The sequence below is a fragment of the Taeniopygia guttata genome, chromosome 14 (assembly GCF_048771995.1).
Source record: "Taeniopygia guttata chromosome 14, bTaeGut7.mat, whole genome shotgun sequence".
Taxonomy (NCBI): Eukaryota; Metazoa; Chordata; class Aves; order Passeriformes; family Estrildidae; genus Taeniopygia; species Taeniopygia guttata.
In genome coordinates this window covers 1,196,723-1,218,868 of record NC_133039.1, presented here as the reverse complement: position 1 = coordinate 1,218,868, position 22,146 = coordinate 1,196,723, and the positions used below count along the sequence as shown (strand labels likewise).

Below are 22,146 nucleotides of genomic sequence, written 5' to 3'. Positions count from 1 at the left end.
CCTGCTTAGTGCCACCGGCACTGATGGATGTCGTAAGAGTCATAGAATGCTCTGGGTTGGAAGGACCTTCCAGGCCACCCCGTGCCGTGGCCAGGGAGGGACACCTTCCACTGTCCCGGGTTGTTCCAAGGCCCGTCCAGCCTGGCCCTGGACACTGCCAGGGATGGAGCAGCCACGGCTTCTCCACAGCAACCTGTGCCAGGTTCTCACCTCCCTCACACGCGGGAATTTTCTCCTGACATCTAAACCCACTCTCTTTCAATGTGAAATGTAAGTAATGGTTTCTGGGTTTGGGTGCGTTTTTTTTGTTATTTTGTTGTTTACACAGCCATGTGATGAATTCAGTGAGCCAGCTTCTGTCACAAGGAAATGCTTGCTTTGCCTTTCAAGTCAATATTTGAGTTACATAATGTATTAAAAATACACTGTTTAGGGCCTGTTACACACAAGATTTTAAAACAATTTTGCAAACATTTCCTAGGAAGGTATTTGAGATAATTACCATCATGACACTTTTCAAGTAGGCAAAAATGTCACAACAGATGAAGAGTTGACCAATATAATTTTTGGACATGGCCCCATTTTTTCCCCCTAGAACTGTTCTTTACAGTTCCTATTCAATCAACTTTCAATAACTTTTCAATAAAAATCAATACATTGACCTAAACTTCTTATAAAATACTATTTTATTGACACAGAATCAAGCTGATGTATAGAGAAAGAATAATTCCAGAGCAGGACATTTAGCAGCTTTCCATTACTAATTGGAAAACCAGTAGGATACACAAAGGTTAAATCAGGAAGCAGATTAACTTTGTATTTACCAGTAGATGTCTGCCAGTCTCATTAGTTCTGGCTCATGTTGTACATTACAACAGATGTAACACAGTATCAATTTTAAAATCTTGATTAAGAATAAATTACTTTCTACACTAAGATAGGTAATATAATTACTAAATTAGGTCATAATAACAACTTAGCATCAGTATTTATTTGGATCTAATTATTAAATAGTGAGATTGATAAAATCTCACTATTTGATTTGATAAAATTGCAGATAATGCAATTGAATACCAGTTGAAGAGAGTTACCAGATTTGTCACATGAAGATTTGGAAATTAGCTAATTATTTTGATAGTGAAACTAAACCTCAAAGGCATCCCACACTTCCTCTTTTGATTTCAGCTCTGTCATGGTGGTAAAATCATTTTCAATTTAGCTAAAACACTGATTACTTTCATATGCAGAAGTCCAAAACTACTGACTTGCAATTTGCAGCTGATGGCTCTAGAGATCATTTTCCATCACTTTAATGCCATCATCTCACTTCTGCTTCTCAACCCTGACTTGTATTTTTCTGTTGCATCAGAGAACATCTTTGTCTTTTCTAAACTGTTCATGTTCCATTTCATTTTACCTAAAATTTCTTCTCAAGTTCAGATATTCCTCTATTCAAAGAAGGTATGTTGTGATTCAACATGATGGAGTTGTTACATTTTCAAAATGTCCCCTTAAGCTTTCTCAGTGTATATCAATAATATTTAGTAGTTCCTCATAGGTTTATGAAAAAATTCCTTTTCTTGGCTATGCAGCATGATACAGAATAATCCTTGTTCTTGAGATCAGATCTCAAGGCCTCTCTCCAAGAACTAATAATGACACAGATAAAGTGTGAACAGTGAGTGTGAAAATGAGACAGAGTTTAGGTTTATTTGTGCTTACAGTTCTTTCTTTCTGGTGCCTTTTATATCCACTGCTGTGTAGGCAAAAATTGCATTAACTGATTGCAAAAAACCAAGTTCAAAGAGGCACTTGGAAGAGGGGAAAAGTCAAATATTTTAGATTGAATAGAATGAAAGTTCAGTTAGAAAAAAAAAAAAAAAAGCCAGAGAGTTCTAACAAACCCCCTCTTGTGAGTGGGGTTTTCAGGAGTGAAAGGAAATTTGTCATCAGCTGTGGTGGCCTTCTGCTGCCACCGTGCCTTCCTTCCCCAGCCGTGCCCTGAGGACACTCCCAGGCACACCCCAGAGAGTTCATTATCCCTGGTACCAAAAGCCCTGAGTTTGTGATGACATCGAGCTGAGAGCCCTCCCTCTCCAAAACCTCTCAGAAAATGACCAGCACAACACACTGGATTGACACAACGTGACATGTGCAAGTGACGGTCACAGGGGAGGCCACTGACAGCAGGGACAGCTCCCACACCGGCTGCTGGGTTATAACAGTGCTGTACACACAAACACAGTGACATTCAAAATGCATAGCACAGGTATTTTTAATCTGTTTAGTAAAGGCTGGATCTCACAATAATTCAAAATTATTTTGTAATTTTTATATTTAGGAAGTGTGGAATAAATCAAATTCCTTATTTTGAGAAGTTTTTCTCTTCACTGAAATTGTAACTTAGCAGCTTATCAGTATAAAATCACTGGGGGAAAAAAACACTGTAGATTTTCATACAATTTGTATATTCTATTTATGCTAAAAGAAGATGTTTTGTATTTATTTATTATATCTGTTACTCTTAAAAGTTCTTCATAATTTCCACAAATGGTTCCAGTGAGTAATGGATTCCAGAATATATCATCAATTTTTGACAGTTGTCTTTTTTCTGTAATAAATGTGCATTTCTGTTTCAAGTGTTGACCATGCTATATGATGAACCCCCAATTTTAATTTCTAGCTTTGATCTAATGTTCTATTTGAAGCTGTCTGGTTTTTGTCTTGCTTTCCACTCCAAGAGAAGCTGTTCAGCTGGGATGTGAGTCACAGCTGTCAGCATGACAGGAGGAAGTAGGCTTCTTCCCATTCCATCTGTTCTCAGACAAACCGACCACAGAAGGTTTGGTCCTTTTTTAGATCCTAGCTCTGCTGAAGTCCATAAGCTTGTCTGCAAGTCTGGAGCAAAACAAACACTAAATCTTTCTAAGGAAATCAGGGACCACATCACAGCTTGTAGCTTTCAGTTTTATTCATGTGAAAAATGTCTGGACAATGGAGGGCAGTAAAATTTAGTAATACCAAGTGGGCTTATGTCATAGTTAAACCTTCATATCCATTTCTTGATATTTTAAGGTTCATTTCTGTGAAATGCATGATGTCAAGATAGAGGTTGAGGGGCACTTGCAGCTTCCATGGCTGTGTGTTTCAGCAATGCCTCACCTCGGGGTATGATGGGATGCCTATCAAAGGCTTATTCCCATGTTCCTGCTGAGGGAGTTACAGTGATAGAAAACTGCAGAGACACAGAGAGGAGTCTCAGGTCCTTGTTTATAAATATATAATAATGCCTCTATTCCAAAAGGCTCACAGCCATACACAGGGATTGCTGTGTGTAGACCCACAGACTTCCCCAACAGTTGAAGCACTGTCTGTTACTGCTTGCTAAACCTGAGGGTAGACATCAGTGAATGCAGAGCCTTATGTGGTTTTTGTAACTGAAATTCCTGACAGAAGAGAGATTGATCAGAAGCTACCTAAAGAAAACATAGGACTTGTTTCTGTTTTATACTTATACCAGAGAAATCATCTATGCTAGAATCACATGAAAGGGATGCATTTATTTTACAATGCTTTATTAATAATGTAAAGATTTACATACTAACATTTGATTTTTATGCTCATTTAATCTGTTCTTTCTGAGGCAGCAAATGCTGACATTTAAAAATTGTGGTTCCTTTTTTATTGCTGGCTTTGGTTCCTCTAGAACAGGCTGGTCGCTATATTTGAACAGTGTACATATCACATGCAAGTACAGGATTTTTTCAACACTCAGGAAACTAATCATGCCAAAACTGTTTGCCTGGAATATCTATCCATTACTTGTGGATTTTCTAACATAATTTTATGTTGCGGAACCTCTTCAAGGTCAGTGAAGATACTCTGAATTTCCTCCACAGCAACAGTGTCACTTTCCCCAGTTAAAAATCTGTCGTCCCTTAGCTTGACAAAGAGATATCAGCTAAAGAATTCAAACATCATTAAGCAAAAAACTTGAAATCTAAGGCAACAGTTAGGTGAGAAGCTTTAAGTAGTAGCTACTGTCCAAACACCTGGAATAAGTACTATTGTCTGGATTTAAAAACAGGAGGGCAAAGGGGCTCAGAGAGTGACAGAGAAGCCAGAAAGGTGGATAATACCACAGGTGGAACTAGAGTCCAGGAAGGAATTTTGTATTCTCACTGCCATCTAACATTGACTTCTTTCTGCCAGTTACTCTGTACCTAATATTACATCATTAAATACCTGACTTTTGCCACCAACTCAAATTAGAGTCAAGCCTTAATTACAGTTCTTACAGACAATTATGTCAGCTCTTTTAAGATGAAAAAGCATCTGGAAACCCCATTTTCTCCAGTAAGGTCTCTGGTTTTGTGTGAGGTTTGGGATTTTTTTCTTCTGATTTTAATAAAAATTATCTAAAGAAGAGTGCAATATGCCGACAACATTCTATTCTCTGACACTTCACAGCTTTGTTTCACATAAAATTGGCTTTTGCAATTCAGTCCAAGCCCCGGGTTCCAGTGATTGTGAATTCCAGTTACAGCTTTTCACCCAAAACCAGTTTTTCCATTATTGTTAAGAACAAGAGGTTACTTTTGACCTCAGAATTGTACATGCTGTGTCCTGCAGGCAACTGAACAGAGCCACTGTCAGCTGGAGGTGTCATCTGTGAGTAAGGGAGCACACCTATGAATCACTGCCAGGTGTTCTGCTTGTTTCCCTGTACAAAGTGTACATTGGGCCTTCTCTGCTTCTCTGTGGCTTCATTCATGATCTGTCACTTACAGATCACAGTAATAGTTGGGGATGAAAGATACAAAAGTGCAAATAATTATTGTCTCTGTAATGTAGATAGTCTGTGTCATGGTGAGTCGAACTTTCTGGTATTGCATCAGCGTGATTATCCTGCCACTCCCCATCCACAAAGGAGAATAATCCTCCCTCAGTGCCAGCACACACAATACACACATTCAGGCAGTATCCCAAACAATCTTAAATAATGATTTCTTCTTGTTGTCTAAGAAAAAGGCTTTCAACAACAATTGTAATGGTGAGAGAAGACAAGGTGATAGAGTGTAGAATAATATTAAGACTGATCTAAGCCTCGGCTATATGACTCATGATTTTATCAGAGGTGTGGAAAGAGTTATAATGGGTTATTGTCACTGCCGTTCATTATTTTGTTCCATCCTACTCCTCTGTGAGGTGCATTTGTAATTATCCTGTATACAACTCAGCACTGCAGTCATATGTATCAAACTGAGAATTCTTCTAATAAGTTGTCTGTTAGTAATTTCTCACTCCTTTGTCCTATGTTTCGTCCTATAAGTTTCTTTTCTTAAACTAACGTTTCAGAATATTCCTTGTTGCTCTCTCTTCTCACTCTCAGGGGAAAATTCATGCCTGCAAAGTATTGAGTATTTACAGCATAATAACTTATCTTTTTCTTTTTAAAAACAAAGCCACTGCATACTAAGTAAAGCAAAAAAGATGCAAGAATAAAATGTACCTGAAATATAGTAATGTATCACAATAGAATAATTATCACATAATGTATTTTAAGGAGCATATACACAATTGTCTGCCAGGACAAATAAAGCTACTGTAAAATAGATATCAGCTACGATTTCAAATGTACAATTTTTTAAAATTCTAAAGACCTTTTTTATAAAATTTGAGAAAATAAACATTTACAAATGTGTGGAGGAAAATTGTCTAAATATGTTGCCATTATCATCATCTACCCAAACTGTAATATTATTTTTAATGACTAACGGTAAGTATTTCTGTAGGTATTTTCTAATGTTGTCAATTATATACCAAATTAAGTACAATATTGTCAGTTTAAAACATATTTAAACCATGGCCTGTGTTTTGATGTAAGTATTTTTTGACAGTGCAAAACAATTGATCCCAAAACAATAGGGTGGATGAGCACTGACAAGAACATATGTAAAAAGATAATGTTTGTCTCATGACAGGATCATAAAACAATTAGTGCTAAAGTGTTTTGTCTGTTACAGACTTCATCCTTGTCTTGTAATTGTATTGTAAATGCTACTGTACCTCTTTTTCATAGAAAAAGCTCTAATCGTCCCTCTGTTATACACTGGATAAAAAAAGAACCAGTGAAGGAAGAGATGGGTGGTGGATAATCAGAAGCAGTTTTATGTATCCCTGGAACCGTCCCATGTCCTGGGTCTGACATCAGCAGACACTCGCGGTGCTGCTCTGTTGCTTGCAGGATCTCCGAGGCCCCAGAGGCTGGTGCAGCAGCAGGAGCAGCAGGAGCGCGGTGACCCTGCCCGCGCCTCCCTTCCGCAGCTCCCTCCTGCTGCCTGCAGAGCGGCTGCCGGCTCACTGCAGCGGCAGGGGCTTGGCTTTAAAATACTGAATTTAGATAACTCATATCAGATTCCGTATGTGTCAGGGAACACGGACATACAAGTGTTGCAAAAATAGACTCTAGGTTCACAGTGATAGTTAGGATTTCCTCTCTGATGGGAAATATCTGAGAATTACCTCTGCTCAATGAAAGAGAGTTACTGGCTTGGAATGCTCTGTCCACTGATGAAGTTGCATTGTGTGGTATCAAAATAACTTAGAGATGTTCTGAAATTAAAAGGAGATCAAATCACTGGAAAACCACTTCCCATGATGGTTTCATTCATCTTCACTCTGCAGGAGCAGTGTGTGCATGGGTCCTCTCCTCAGCTTCCTTCCAGGAACAGATGGCAATGCAAACAAAGGGAACAGCGCTTCTGTACATCAGCCCAACCAGGACATGCGCTAGCAAGTAGAGCTCTGGCAAGAACTAATTGTAGAAATTAAGACTCTTGGGATCATCTGCTTGACTTCTACTTCAGTGTTTCATGGAAATAACTGGTTTGCTTGAGGAAAAAGAGAAACCCAAAGCTCTGTGAGCCCTGACAATCCCAGGGTTATCCCATCTTGAGAAGGCTGTACGTGCACTGATCTGATCTAAAACTTGCCAGCACAGTTAATACCACACACAGCATGTCGAGAGGAGGGAGGATGGTGCAAAGATCCATGGATGAAGGGAAACAATCTGTCTCTGCAGTGGTGGCACATTGAGATGGTCCCATGGCAGGTGCCTGTCTGGGAAAAGGGCACCTGCCCACAGCAGCAGAGGGGAAGGTTGCGGTGACCTGGGTTACAGGCACGCGGTACGGCTGTGGGGTGAGCAGGAGATTCAGGAGATGCCAAGAACGAGGCTGCTGCATGATGAGTGCCAGGCGTGATAGACGGGATACATGGTGGTGTGGAAGGCAGCTCTGTGTTCGAGAGCGACTTGTTACACACGACAGGGCTGGTGTGGGATGATGCCCAGCCCCCTGTCCCTGACCGGGCTGCAGTGCTAGCAGTGCCAGCGCGGACATCCTCGCTCAGAACGGCTCCGCCTGAATACACCGTGCACGGATCAGTGGCCGGGGCTGTGCTACTGACCCAGTGCGGGAGCGGGGCTCCGGAGCTCCGGCCTCCACCGCTCCCGCCCCAGCCGAGGCGCCGCCCGCGGGGCCCGGCCGGATGTGAGCGCGGCGCCGCTTCCTGCGCCCTCTCCCTCCCCGCCTTGGGTGGTGCCGCTGCCTCGTCCCCGCTCCAGGCTCAGGGCGGAGGCGGCCGCCGCTCCCTGCTCCGCTCAGCAGCAGCCCCGATGCAGGCCATCAAGTGTGTGGTGGTGGGCGACGGGTAAGTCCGCGGGACCCTCGGCCGGGCCCGGCCTCAGCCGCTCCGCCGGCCCGGGGGTGTCGGGCCGCGGGGCGGGAGCGGCGCCCGGGCCCCGCCGCGGGGCCGGAGCGATCTCGGCGCGGGGCGCGGCCCGGCCGTGCTGAGGGAGCGGGGCCGGCCGGGGCCGGGCCGCGGCGGGCGGCCGGCCGGGGCCGGTGGGTGGCGGCCGCGGCTTCCTGCCGGTGCTGCCGGGCGGGGAGGGGAGCGCGGGCACGGCGGGGCCGGGTGTGTCTGGGCGCCGAGCCCCGCATCGCCACGGGGCCGGGGCCACGGCCGTGCTGGGGCCGAGTTTCGCCTTGGTGCGGGCAGGAGCGGCCGCCGTGAATGAACCGGGTGCGCTGGGCAGGCCGGGCCGCGTCCCTGCACCGCCACTGCTTGCTGGTGTTCTGTCGTCACCGAAGTAGTCCAAGTGTATTTCGATAATTACTGTGGTTTTAATTATATGAGAAAATTAATATTGGGCTGAGATACTTTTTTTGTGAAAGTAACAAACTTACTGCCTTTTAAGATCTTGATTTTTGACATCTGGCTTTTGCAGTAAAACTGAGTGAAATGGGGTGAACTCTATGCAGATCATAAATGCTTTTGGGCAGAAACTGGCTTTTTGCCTGCAGACATCTGGTCTTGTGAGGCTCCCGTCTAAAGGATAATGATAGGCCCTTGAAATACAAATAGTTAATAATACACTTGTCTGTAAAGAGCTGTTACATCTACAGTATCTTAATATGGTGTTACTTATATGTGAAACAAGTTGGGGATGCTTTTTAGAATTGAGTTAACTCATAAGTTTAGCAATTTAAGATTTCTGTGTGAGGATTGCTGGAATTGAGAAAAGAGTTTACATTTGGTAATTTTGATTATTCTCCATTATACTATTCTGCTCAGCTCAGAGGGATTCTCTCTCTTCCTGGATGTCAGAGCTCGGGGGAATATCACAGTCCAGCTGGAAAACAAGACTTCTCTTATGCAGTTTGAGTTGTTGGTTTTTTTTTCTTTTGGAGAAACAAAAATCCTGGTGTAGACTGAACATAATTGGTGTCACAGCAAACTTCTGTAGATTAGAGGAGTGAAGAGTAGCTAAATGGACTCAGTACAGTGGTCTGTAATTTCGCGTCGTGCCTTGTTTTTGAAGTTATTTGTGTGTGGGTGGGGGCTGATTTGTTTTTAAGGATGTAGAATCCCTGAAAAGGCAGCAAAGTATGGCTGAAAGATAAACCTTACAGTGTGCCAAATTTGTTTTGAGTTGCTGTGTACAATTTGTGGCCATACGAACATGAAAGTGGTATCTCAATAAATCATTGTCATAGTAGTGTAATTTTCTGATGCCAGATAGGATAACTGTGGACTGCTCTTTTGTTTAGGTTAAATTTAAACCCAACAAAATTGCTTTTCTACTATATGTGTATATATATATCTACTATATATATTTTTTTTTTTAATTCATCTGAACTCTGTATTTACAATGCTGTAAATAAATGTGATGCATCGTGTTTGGGTGGGGAAAAGGTTCAGTCTACTTCCTCCTCTAGAAGTGAGAACTCAGCACAAACCAGCAGTATAATGTTCAGTAATTCATTCAACAGAACAGTTCTTTGGGTCATTTGCTTTGTAAACCTTCCTTCCTAACATTTTTGTTATCCTCTGTCTTGGAAATGTAGGTGGTGTTCTACCTGACTTTTGTACATATGTGTGAACAAAATACAGTAGCTTAATTTATTTTCCTTCCTATTTAGTTAGGAACAAATCTTTCTTAGGGTTTTTTTCAGGCACTCTTGTTCATTTTTGGTAGCTTTGTATCATTCTCTGTTCACTGTTTTTAAAATATATTTAACTATTTGTCTTTCTTTGTGCTGTTGCTGCTTCAAGAACTCCAGCATTGCAGGTATTCTAGGAAACGTCTTGTTTGGCTTAGATAAGGCCAGAGTTTAGTGTTCTTGTAAAACAATGCAGGTTAAAGATTTGCTTATGTAATACAAAACTTGGGTATTGTTTTATGTACCCTCCACAGAGATCTGCTAGGAACAAAAATAAACAAACTTTAGAAGTACCTGTGGTTATTTTTCTAATTTGTTAATGGTTAGGCTGTTTCTCATATGTACTCACTTTTTGTTCTTAGAGTTTTGACTATTGTATGTTTGGACAGCTAACTTGACTAGAAAAGTGTGGCATGTGTTCTAGTTTGGGCTATCATATTTCCCTCTTTTTTTTTTTTTTTTTTTTTTTTTTGTTTGTTTGTTTTTTGTTTTGCTGTGAGGATTGTTTGGGGGAAAATGAGTGACAACTGTTGCTTTGAGCTGTCATGATAGAGAGTGGGAGGAATGTGCAGGACAGATGAAGAACAGCCGCTGGAGTAACTGCAGGAGTTGCTGTTGGTTGACACTTGAGAAAAAGCATTGGTGGAAGTTATTTTTAGCAGCTTTTGTTTTCACTCCAAAAAGGCAGCTGTTAAGTGGTACAAAATCTCCAGTGATGTTGTGTAATGTTAGTTCTGTTTGGGAGAAATTACCAATTGATGCCACAGAAGTTGTTGCACTTCGTGCTCTTTTGTAAGTATTTTTTAATTGTGGAAATACTGCAAGAGAAGTAATTTAGGAGTCCTTGTTTGGAATTCTGCTTGATCTGAGGCCTTTGTCTGCTAAAGCTGTGCTTTTTTTGTATTTATATGCTTTGATGGCTCGGGGAGGAGGGGAGGGGTCTGGAGGGTAATTGGCTTCTTACTGAGTGTGTGTGAACACCTCAGATCCCTCCTGGGCCATCTGGAGAAAGTGCAGTGACTTGATATTTGGTAACTTGCGTTACTGAAAAAGTTCTTTAAAAAGTAATTAATTGCTAAGTACTGAAGAGCGTATTTGGGAGCGGGTGTGGCGCAGTGAGTAATAGAGCTTATCTGAGAGCCTTATGGAGCTAAACGTCCTGTAGCAGCAGTACTGAACTCTTGATCTCAGGGTGGTACTTGGGAAATCTCAGCTACTCTTTAATGTCTGAGCAAAGACCTGGGCTGTTGGGCAGCACTTCTGCCAGAGAGGTAGGTCATGTGCATCAGAGAAACAAAGAAATGGCACAAGCAAAGCCTTTTATGAAGGTTGCCACTTTTACCCATGTTTGTGGGTAAAACATGGCTCCAAGGAGCTCTACTCCAGTGGAGAAATTTAATAAAACTTGTTAGCAGAAGTAAAGAGAAGATATGTTTTGTTCTTAGGAATTAATACATCTGTAGTTATACATAATACATTGATTCCTGGGTGCTGCTCAGAATCAAAAAGGGACTCAGTGCTGTCTTTTGTTAAGATAGTTTTTTTAAGCATTTAAAGCTGGATTTCTGTAGGCCATGTTTTTAATGACAGTCAAATGTTGCTAGTTTCATTTATGTAACAGTGGGTGGACAGAGCTGTGATTAAGTAGTTGCTAGAAATCTTATGACTAATCTTGGTGTTATTTTAGATTCTTAGTCTCAGCCTTTATGTATAAGGATTTAAGCTTTGCCAAACTGTTAGAATTCTCTTTAGGGGAGTTGCTTTATTACAGAAATTAGTAGTCTAAAAAAGTTGATAAAGCACTTAGAGGATGTACTTTATAAAGGTAGGCATTAGTGTTTATTTTTAAGACTGGTGACCATAATGATCTGATTCATGTGGCAGTGAGCCAAAAGGCAAGGAAAGCAGGAAACCTGGATGGAGTAAGTCTGAAATGGGGTTGTTGAACGTGTTTTGTTTAAATTACTCTGGCTGATTGGTGATGCAGAAACACACTACAGGCACTTCTGAACTTGGAATGAAATCTCTCACCACCTTCCTGTGCTGTTTCGATTAGCCAGAGCACACTCGGGAGTTTCAGTGCGAGGTGGGCAAAGGAGCCTGGATGCACAGAATAGTTCTCGATCCACTGCTGAAAATGTTGAGTTCAACATTAATTTGTTGGAAGCTCAAATTACCTGTAATGACCTTACTGGAAGCTGAAGTGTCAGCCCAGACAGGTTCCAGAGGCGTGAGAACGTGTTGTCTCTGTGCCTCAAGAGATTTCCCAAAGCATTTGGCTGTTGCTCCACTCTGGATCCTGAAGGTTTTCCCACCTGTCCTTTGCGAGCTGGCCCAGCACAGCCGGATGTGTGGTGTTGTGAGAGCAACTCAGCAGCACATCCAAACTGATCTAACCCATCAGCAGGCAGCTAAAATAGCAAGTTGTCCTTATGGGGGAGGAATAACTTTCCTTAACTCCTTGTTCTGGCTTGTTAGAATGTTAGTTCAGGAGCTAAGATGGGATCTCCTCTTTGACAGCTGTTAAACAGGTATCTGCGTGGTGAACTGCTCCTTGATTCTTTCCCACATAACTTTTTTTTAAGGGTAAATCCATCTACTTTTGAGAACAAGTATATCTCAGACCTTTTACAACAAGGGAGTGTTCAGAGATTGTACTTAATGAGAACAGAATTAAATGCCTTCTTTCATTATGCTGTTATAGCTTGGTAAAGAGAGTGTGTGCTGAAAGGAAAAAACCCTCAGACTGTGTCAGGGGCTGGTGTCTTAGAAGCAGGTGAGAAAACCAGGGTGGACAGCTGCATGCAATGATCAGAGTTGCAGCAGATAGGGCGTTATGGCAGGTATTAACTGAGAAACATAAAGCAAATTACAATTAAAAATGGGTGTGTGGGACAAAATCCCAAATAATTTTGCATGCTGAAGCATCTCTTCCATATCTCAGGCATTTCAGGTGATGTCAGAAGCTGCTCTCAAATACCTTCTTGGGCTAATGCAGTGAGGAACTGCTTTAAGTTGAATGGAGAGACTTTAGTTAGAGGTTGAGCTGTGACTTATGGATATGACAAAGCTCAAATTCACTTGTGAAAGATTTAGTTCAGGAGGCTTATGAGTCAAACCTCATACCAATGCCACGATTACGTGTAGGTGCAGCAAGGTTTCAAAGTTACTGCTGACTGGCTTTGAGCAAATCGCTGTGGTGATAAAACATCTGCAAGACAATGCAGTTTTCCCTGCCCAGGAGCAGGAAGGGGGACCGGGCTGGGAGGCTGTCAGGCAACATCGCCTTGGAGGAACAAGCTCAGCCCTGAAATCTCTCACATGGTCAAAGGATTATGCACTCCAAGTGGGAAGCCTACAAGGGAACCAGTCTGCAGTGTCACACTCTTAGCAGATTCTATTTTAAAAAAGAAATAAGGCCCAATTTCAAGTTTTCCAACACTTAATTGAAACTGTAACAAAAATTGAATGCTGTGGTTAATCAAATGTTTGACTCCAGATAAGATGTGGGGAGGAGGGTAGAGAGGGAACCAGCTGGCTGCCAGAGTTTTGAAGGAATCCTGGAACAGAGCCTTGTCCTGCCCCCATTTGAGACTCATGTGAATTAGATCAGTAGGAAGAGGTTTGCTGTTCCAAGTTTTCCGATCCTGGAATGTACTTTATCTATAAATCAGTTAATGAAATGTTTGAGTAGTGGGTGAACATGTGGGGAGTCACTTTATAATAGCAGTAAATAATATGAGAGTTATCATTTGTATTCATTCCTTACATACTCAAAAGTAATGATGTGTTGAGAAATTATACTTTTCAAGCTTTCTTTAACTTCACTTATATGCAAGTATACAATTTTTTAGAAAAGATAAGAGTTTTGGAATTGTGTAAGGATATCTGGAAATACTTCTCAGTTTTTTTTAATTTCAGAGAGTTGGAAGAAGGCCATTTTTCTGAGTATTCAGTCCGGTGACTAGGAGATATTAGTAGTCTAATTAATACATGTGGGTTTGTTGGGGGTTTTTGTGACTAAAAATTAACAAAATTTGTTAATTTATCACTTCACAAAATGGATATTTATACTAGATGTGTTTTCATTGCCAGTTATTTTAAAGCTGCAGTCTGTCAGCTGTTTTCCTGCACAGTAGTGACTGGAGATGTTCAGTTGTCCTTAGGTGTCTGGATGTAATTAGTCTTCTTCCCCTTACAAGGAATATTATTTCTTGTTATTCAAGATGAATGTGTTTTACATGTTAACTTTCTTTCTTTGCAGTGCTGTAGGTAAAACATGCCTACTCATCAGTTACACAACCAATGCATTTCCTGGAGAGTATATACCCACGGTGTAAGTACTTGTAAAATCCAAAGAACTCATTTCTGTCAGCTTCTCAATGCCTGCTGCCATTCCAGATTCCTTAACTGAATTGTTTGATTTGGCTGCAAGCACCTCTCAGGTGTGTGAGGAACACTATGAGGTTTTTCTGTAGCACAGTCACACCGTGCTTGCTGTTGGTCCCTCATTTTGGCTCTGTGCCCCCTGGGCCTGGCTGATTAGGGACTAACATTTGCTAACATTTTACCAGATACTGTTTTCTTCCAAAATAGTGTGTTTCTGTCTCTAATGTAATAAGCAGTCCCAAGGCTGAACAGCTTGTAAAACATTATATCATAGTCAGAAATAGTTGTTTTACATGGCTGGTGATTTTTTGTTTATTTGTTCCTTCCACTTTTTGTGCTACTGCCAATCCTGTGCTAAGCCAGCCACAGCTTTTCGGCTCCTCAGGCGAGACTGTGGAGACTCATTTATTCTGGTCCTTCCCTTTTTCTTTCACATAGGGATTTGTCAGTATCAGTATTAGTGCAGTTCTCTTTTCCAGGGCCTGTTGGGTGTGTTTTATACATGTACAACTTCTTTGCCCTTTTCAGATGTCTCTGTATTTTCGTCTGGCTATGCCGCTCTCTGGAGCATTGACGATTTTTTTCAGACAACAAAATACATTCTAATAAGGTTTATAGATGACTTTTGTTGCCTGTCCAAGGCCTTGTTGCCTTAGTTAACTGCTGTTTCCTCTTTTTTTGGTCTTAAATTTGAGTTTTTGCATTACAGTGTCATGTGTTCCCAGTGAACTTAAAACCTTTGCACCCACAGCAGTGATGAGATGAAAACGATGCTTCCACTGGCCCCTGGTTATGAGCTTTGATATTTCATTGGAGGGGGTTTTGATTAGCAGGATTAATTAGCTTTTTTCTTACCTACTGTTGTCATTAAGGATTTATTGGTTGTTGTTCCTGTATCTTCTGTTCTAAATCTCACACCATGAGACAGATTAACTTGCTGTATGTCCCACTAAGACTGGAAAGTGCTTGCTAAGTACATCACCTGCTTTCCTGTACTGGCTGGGATTAACACTTCCTTTGGAAGAGCCATGGCAGAACACTTCTGCTCAGACTGGACCAAGTCTGTTGTGTATAATTTTTTATTCCATTACCCAATATCACACTTGTTATTTAAAGAATGACTTTAGTGTCTCTGGGGAGCTGACAGATGCAATGAATATCTTCCCTTCCCCAGTTTTTCCTTCTGTGAGGGGAGAAATCCTTGGGTGCCTTATTTTACTGCAAACCAATGCAGCTAATTCTCTCTTTATTTTTAGTTTTGACAACTACTCTGCCAATGTAATGGTTGATGGAAAACCGGTCAACCTGGGTTTGTGGGACACAGCTGGTCAAGAGGACTACGACAGACTACGCCCACTCTCCTACCCACAAACAGTAAGAGCTGCAGGGTGAAACAGTCTCTAAAGCCTTGGCTAACAGAAAGCATTTTTGTTTTTGAACATAAGGTCAACGTTGTCACACCTGGAGTTGTATTTATTAGTAACAGTCACCCTCTTTCATTTCTTGTGCTGTAGCTGTAATTTATAATCTCTGGTGTGTGTGTGGTTGTTAAAAAGTTTAAAGTATTTGTGTGCACTGGTACTTGCCGGGTTTTGTGTAGTTGTGGACTCTGAATTGTTTAGAATGCTTGATTTAAAATAAAAAAAACCAACCCCTGAAACTAACTCAAAAAATCTTGGTGAATAGTCCCACCAGCTAGTCCATTGATTTTAAGGTTAGCATGCCTGCCAAAGGCAGGGTTTGTTTTTGGTTTTAGGCAATGTTTGGCTGCAACCTGACACTGTCACTGCTAAGCACTTGATATTGTTTAGTCTGTGTGAAGATGTTCTACATGTGAAAGAGGCAGCACTGAATGAAGAGATTATTGGTATTGACAGAGGCTGTGGTGTCACAGCTTTCCAATGTACTTGAGCCCTTGGTTATTTTATTACTTGCTGTAGTTTGTGCTGTGCCATCGATACAAATGTGCTTCTGTCTTCCCTGTGTGCAACTGGTTAAATCCTGCCTGCATCCTGCATCTTTCCATGTTCAAGGAGAACACTGGTGTGATCTGCTTTCTTCTTTCCAGTGTGACTTCAGCTACGGTTAATCTTTGTAAAGGTGGTTTTGTAATCTGTTTAGAGCAGTGGCTTGTACCTGATGGAGCTGTGCTATTAAGTAAAGAAAGAGTAATTTGCAGGGTTTTTTTTTGGCACTGATTACTCTTGCTATTGACTGTCAAATATATGTTAAATGTAAATGTAATGTAAAATGCAGAATTGTTTCACTCTGCAGCATAACTGCTCTATGAATAATGTGAATCTTATTTAAGGAACTCTGGTGCTATTTTCAGTAATCTTTCCTTAATTCACTGCTCACTAACTTACAGTCATTAGGCTTTCCCATCAGTTATGATACACAAGATTGATACGAATTTGCCAGTTGTGGGCAACTATAGTTGAAATGTCAGAAATACCTATCTATTTTAGAAGGAGAGACAATGGAAAGCTGGTTTTCTCTAACACATAGATATTTATAGGAGACTTAAAATTTCAATTTTGCTCAACATCATAAAAATATTTTCAAAAAAGTAGAAGGTATGTTGAAAGATTTTTAGTAGGGACAGAATGCACATATATGTCTTCAGCCTGCTAAAGTAACTGTGGCTTTCTGGTAGACTGCAAAATAATTCTTTGTCTAAGCATCTTAGGGAAAAAGTGTTGTCTGTACAAGGATGTATAACTGTTCAGTACATTTATATTTGGAGTACTTTCAGTTATTTGGATGGGTTTTTTACAGCAGAAAATGAAATGGGGTTGTAAGTCTTGAAGTTCTTGTGAAGAAGTCTTCAGATTTCAGACTTGTGCGGTATCAAAGATTCATCACCCCCACAAAACTAAGAAAAAGCACCAAGGAAGAGAACAGTGGTGCTGACGAAATCAGATTTTTTTTAGGATCTGTGTTCAGCCTCACTTTTCCTTCCATGTGCTATTTAAAACTCAGCCCTTGCATGTTCTCGTGGCCCTCCTTTCCCTGTATGTGCCCCTGAAGGATGTTTTGGGCAAGGTGAAAGCACCAGGTGTTGGTTACTTGGGCAGTGTGTGCTGAGATCAGCTACCCAGCAGTTAAGAGCTGGTAACTTCACAGTGAGGCATTAGTTTGTATCTTTTTCTCCTTATTCATATTTTTATTTTATTCCTTAAAATACACAGGAATTTAATATCTTCTTAATGCATTTGAAATCTACTACTATTTCCAAATATTTGGGGAAGAAAAAAGTTGGGACAGAAAAGGTGATCATGACTGTTTCTTCAGGAGACCAAACCAAAGAGAAATTGTTAGTTGGGTGCTTTTCAGGAGAGGTTTGATCTTGCAGGTTTCCCCTGACAGTGCAGAACTGGTTTCTGGGGAAGGCTGGTGTCTGCTCTGGGTGCAGCTGGTTGTGCTGAATTACAGGGCAGCGTCTCTCTTAAGAAGAAAATCCTCCTTGAGAATATCTGTGAGCAGAAATTGCTGACTGAAAACATTTTCCCTTAAACCCATTTGAGGAGTAACTTTATCTCCTACTGTTATTAGGTTGGAGGAACCAATGGTAAGAATATATCTTCCAGTCTGACAGATCAACCTATTGCCGTATGTAAAACTTTAAATAAACTTCAGTTCCAAGTTCTGTCATCTTGTCTTGCCTATGATAGTGATAAATTGGCCCCTATTTTTTGAACAAATACTTTCCTTGGAACTATCAAATTGCTAGATCTGAGAACTCTGTTACCAAATTTATATGAGTTGCTAAGATTAAATATTTTCTTGAAAAGAAATAGTTTTTCCTACTAGCATGCAAGACACCCGAGATCTTCCAGTAATTCCTTGTGGTTACACCAAATCTTTTAATCTCTGGAGCTAGTGGAGGAGAGAATCTCCTCAAGTGCAGCCCTTGAGTTCCCACAAACCAGCAGAATTGGAAAACAGAAGTAGTGGCCATAGTATCACATTATTTGATGTTGTTTCTTTCTTCTTCTGGGACGCTGCTACGGAAACTTGTTGGGGTGATGCATGAACAACTGGGTTGCAAGTGCTTAGCAGTGAGATGTCAGCTGCTGACCTAACAAAATGCCTTGAAATGCAGCACAATCAACTAACACTCTGCAATGCCTGATTCTGTAGCACGTTTGGTACTGGAATAAGTACAGATGCAGAGGTAGGTTGGGGAGAGTTGGGCTTTGGGAGTTGGGTGTTTGGGAGACACCTACCAAGTTTTGGGTCATAGAGCAAGTTTACATCAGCACAGAGGGAGGAAATGAGTGTTGGGGTTATTCTGAATGCCTGCAGACCTGCAGTGTGTCATCTGTGAAACCTGAATAGTATCCTGTGGTTACTATCAGCACATGCTCTGAAATGTTTTTATCTGCTCTTACTTAGAATCTTGTGCATTCAGTTGAAAAGCAAGGTGTGCAAAATCCCTAAAAAGACCCATTTTTTCCTGCTTTCTCATTATTTAGGAAGGAAAGGGAGGAGCTTTGAGATTTTTAATGCCCTTTTGAATCCTAATTTGGTTATAGAGAAGTTCTAAATCTTTTTTTTTTTTTTACTGACATTCAGTAGGAGTGCAGTTCTATAAGAAGTTCAATAAGCTACTTCTGATTTGGGTATGGAAACAATAATTGTAGAAATTCTTGTGTGAATTTTTTTTTTCATTTCATACCATTGAAATTGGCCTTTGCAATTTAAGACTACATTAGAGTTGTGTATTAATACTTAACACTTTGCAACATCCCATGCTGATGAGGTCGGTGAAGAAATTACATTTAGAGGAGAAAACCCTTGAAAGGCAGCGGTATTAGTGTCCTACTTGCTGGCTACTGCAATAGCTGATTATAAATTTGACTGCAATATATTTGTTATTTTTCCCCCTTTTCTCGCTGGCTGCTTGTAGCTGCCTTGGAATGGATTTCCCACTGGGAAAGCTGCCTGTGATTATCATGTGCAACTGTATTGCTGACCTTGCCTTTTGCAAGTGTGGTAGAGCTGTCAGTGTCATGGAGATACTGATGATGCTGGCCTGTTCATGACACTCTACAGTGGTTTCTCTGTTGGGCTGACCTCTATCAACTTGTTTTGTAGGATGTCTTCTTAATCTGCTTTTCCCTCGTGAGCCCAGCTTCCTTTGAAAATGTCCGTGCTAAGGTAAGGATGAGCTGGTACTGTTTTATTTCTGAATGTTCATCATACTGTTCACTTTACAGCAGAGCTTGGAAAATATTAGGTGCTTTTTAAAAATCGTTTGTCCCACAGGCCCCATGAAATGCAGTTTGGAAAAGCAGAAATCCATTTGCCTAACTTGTGAGTCATGGAAGTTCAGGGCACATGACACACTTAAGTACGAATTGTTCCTTAATGCATTGATAACAGTAATTTAAGTGTTCAGCCAGCAAGGTGCTGAGATCACAAACAGGAGCTTTCCTTTCAGTACAGTTTGAAAAAAGAGTTTTAAAACAAATGCATGTAAAAATTGGGTTTTATAGCACTCGTTCCTTGCATCAGCCACCCTTGTGCACATGCTGTGTGACTGTGGGAGTATTCCATGTCCTCAGACAGCTCAGCTGCACAAGGAGGTGTCTCCATGGGCAAGGAGGAGTCAGGGTATTTCTGGTGTGTGAGGAAAATACAGCCCTTAATGAGCTACATTTTTAAAGTATATGGAAATAGCTGTTGGCTTAATTTACAGTGTTATGCCCTTTTCTAATCCTGCCCTGATGGGATTTGGGTGCTCCCTCTGCTCCGACTGAGCGAAGGTGAAGGACTGGGAGCTTTCAGCTGTGATGCTCCAGGGCCTCCAGGGAATTCTGCTCCCACACAGGAGACACCATTTTTTATTTGTCCTTTTCAGTGGTATCCTGAGGTGCGGCACCACTGTCCCAACACCCCCATCATCCTCGTGGGCACCAAACTCGATCTCCGGGATGACAAGGACACGATTGAAAAGCTGAAGGAGAAGAAGCTGACTCCCATCACCTACCCACAGGGCCTTGCCATGGCAAAAGAGATCGGTATGGCAGCGGCGGGGTTCTTGTTGGCTGATCTAGGCTGTGCTTGTGGAAGACCTTGTACCTTAATTAAATGGAATGCCTGGCTTTTGTTGTGGAGCCAGCTGGGAGCAGTGCTGCTGGAGCTGTGCAAAGCTGCTCTGTAACCGTGTCTCTGCTTCCCCCAGGCGCAGTGAAATATCTCGAATGCTCAGCACTTACGCAGCGAGGCCTCAAGACAGTGTTTGATGAAGCCATCCGAGCAGTGCTGTGCCCCCCTCCTGTAAAGAAGAGGAAGAGAAAATGTCTGCTGCTGTAAACATCACCCTCCCCCAGCCCATCAACTCTGTGCTTTGCTCAAAGAATGGAGCATTCACATGCCAATTTTTTCTGTTATTAAATTAGTTCTCTTCCATCAATTCTTGAACCAATTGACAATTTCATGTTTTCATTTGTTTAAAGTATGACCCTTACCTTGCATCCTTCTAAAAGCAAACTCCTGAAAAGACACACCTATGTAAAGCCTTATTTTTAAAATCCTCTTCTTGCTCAATTAAATGTTGCCAAACTATTTGCTGAACTAAGTCGCGTTGTTGTGCTACAAACACTAAGCACTAAACTGTTTTTTAAAGATTCTTCTTGAAAATGACTCTAATTTCTGGTAGGAAATGCAAAATCTCTTTATAGTTTTTCACAGTAAGTAACAGTACCAGGGAATTAGCAGAACATTGCGCTCTAATGTTTTATTCTGAACTGTTTTCCCAGCACAGCCGTTGCCTCATGGTGCATCCAACACCCATGTCTGGCAACGACTGACACGCCTGAGTCACAGTGTAAATGCTTTATCATTGGTAAGGGCTTGGTTGCAATCTAGTTCTTGCTGCTGTGATTGGAAAATGAACTATTCTTACTGAAGTGTATCTAGTAATTTTGACAGCGTTGTATTGTGATGAATAAATGGGATATTGGGTTGGATCAGGAGATAGTGCCAGACAGTATTTTGACACTGTACAGCTGACTTACACTACACTGCCAGAGTAGCTCAGCAACCATTTTCCCAGAGGTGCAGTAGTGGAGAGAGGTTGGTGTTCATGGGTAACTTCCTTTGAATTTCAAGTAGGGCATTCATGCAGGTACAATTCTGAATCAGTCATTCCCACTTTTATGTAGTAAATGCTTTTCTTGTAGAATCTCTTCTTATTGAGCAATATAACATGTATTTTAAATCCTTCTGATTGATAGAAGTTTGCTTTTTTTCTTTCCTTTTTTAGAGTAGAATGTTCAAGCATATCAAGTTATTTCTGACCCAGTAAGTTATGCTTTCTGAGGAGCTTTTAGTCTATTAACTAGGTGTAAAAATCATGTGAAGCAGCTTTACACGTTTTAGTAATTTTTATATTTTAAACCTCTGTTAACTGACAAACCTTTCAACCATCACTATTTGCAAGGTTCCCCCCACTGTAACATGACTAATGCAGCCAAGTGTTCTTTCTGTCACTCCATATGCAGCATCGATTGCGTAACGGTAACTTGGGTCTGTGAGGTTCTGTAATTAGTGCTCATGTTCTGTACCTTCCAAACCGGCAGGAATAGGATGTTGAACTACACCCTTTCAACCACTAAAGCAAAATTTAAAAATAAAAGTTGCAAAATTGTGAAGTTTTTACATTGATCTTTTGCTAATGCAATTGGCAGTATGTTTTGCATGTATGACTTAATAAATCCTTGAATCACAAGTGTGGTAATGTTTGAGTTTCTGAGCAAGTGTCTCATTCCTCTGCTACTCTGAGCACACACTCTTGTTCCGTGCCAGCAGCCCTGTGTGCGTGTGTCTCTTCAGGGGCAGTGTGCACAGCCCAGGCTGGCAGTGCTCCCCTGAGAACCCCAACTAACCAGAGCACTGGGCAGCAGCTCTGCAGAGGCCTTGTCCTCTCGGTGCACTTGTGACAGCTCCTGCTGCTGCTTGTGCAGTGCCTTAAAGCTGCTGGCAGCGGGGGGCAGGGTCTCTGTTCCACTCCCCTCTATGCAAACAGAAATGCTTTTCCTCTGTGCTGGTCACAGCTTGTGCTTAAATGCCCCAGATTCCAGGCTTTTATTTAAAGTCCTGCTCTGTGTATTGCCTCCCCTCCAGAGTGGCTGCAGCCAAGGCTGGTGCCCTGGGACCCCAGAAGCCCTGAAAGCAGCACGGTCCCCACTGGTGCTGCCTGACCTCGTTGCTCTGACAGCCAGCACTGGTACCTGTCATTGCA

The 22,146-nt window shown here is 41.4% G+C and overlaps 1 protein-coding gene across 2 annotated transcripts; it reads left to right on the top strand.

Moving 5' to 3' along the window:
- The first annotated feature begins 148 nt into the window (after positions 1-148).
- RAC1 (Rac family small GTPase 1) lies at positions 149-21,633 on the top strand. Of its 2 annotated transcripts, none has more exons than XM_030285026.4 (6): positions 149-270; positions 13,771-13,842; positions 15,152-15,269; positions 18,996-19,058; positions 19,762-19,921; positions 20,086-21,633. In XM_030285026.4, exons 1-6 carry the CDS (start codon positions 164-166, stop codon positions 20,214-20,216), a joined length of 651 nt encoding a protein of 216 aa, XP_030140886.3. In that variant the 5' UTR covers positions 149-163; the 3' UTR covers positions 20,217-21,633. The 2 variants fall into 2 exon arrangements, with proteins under 2 accessions (XP_030140886.3, XP_030140888.1); XM_030285028.4 differs by lacking the exon at positions 149-270 and adding an exon at positions 7,526-7,713.
- Positions 21,634-22,146: the final 513 nt, after the last annotated feature.

Bases quoted from the DNA above. Each gene is read 5' to 3' on its own strand.
- RAC1 (XM_030285026.4), top strand. From the start codon at position 164: ATGGAGCAGCCACGGCTTCTCCACAGCAACCTGTGCCAGGTTCTCACC. The intron at 271-13,770 runs GTAAGTAATGGT...CTTTCTTTGCAG, and splicing joins ACTCTCTTTCAATGTGAAAT to TGCTGTAGGTAAAACATGCC. The intron at 13,843-15,151 runs GTAAGTACTTGT...CTTTATTTTTAG, and splicing joins GGAGAGTATATACCCACGGT to TTTTGACAACTACTCTGCCA.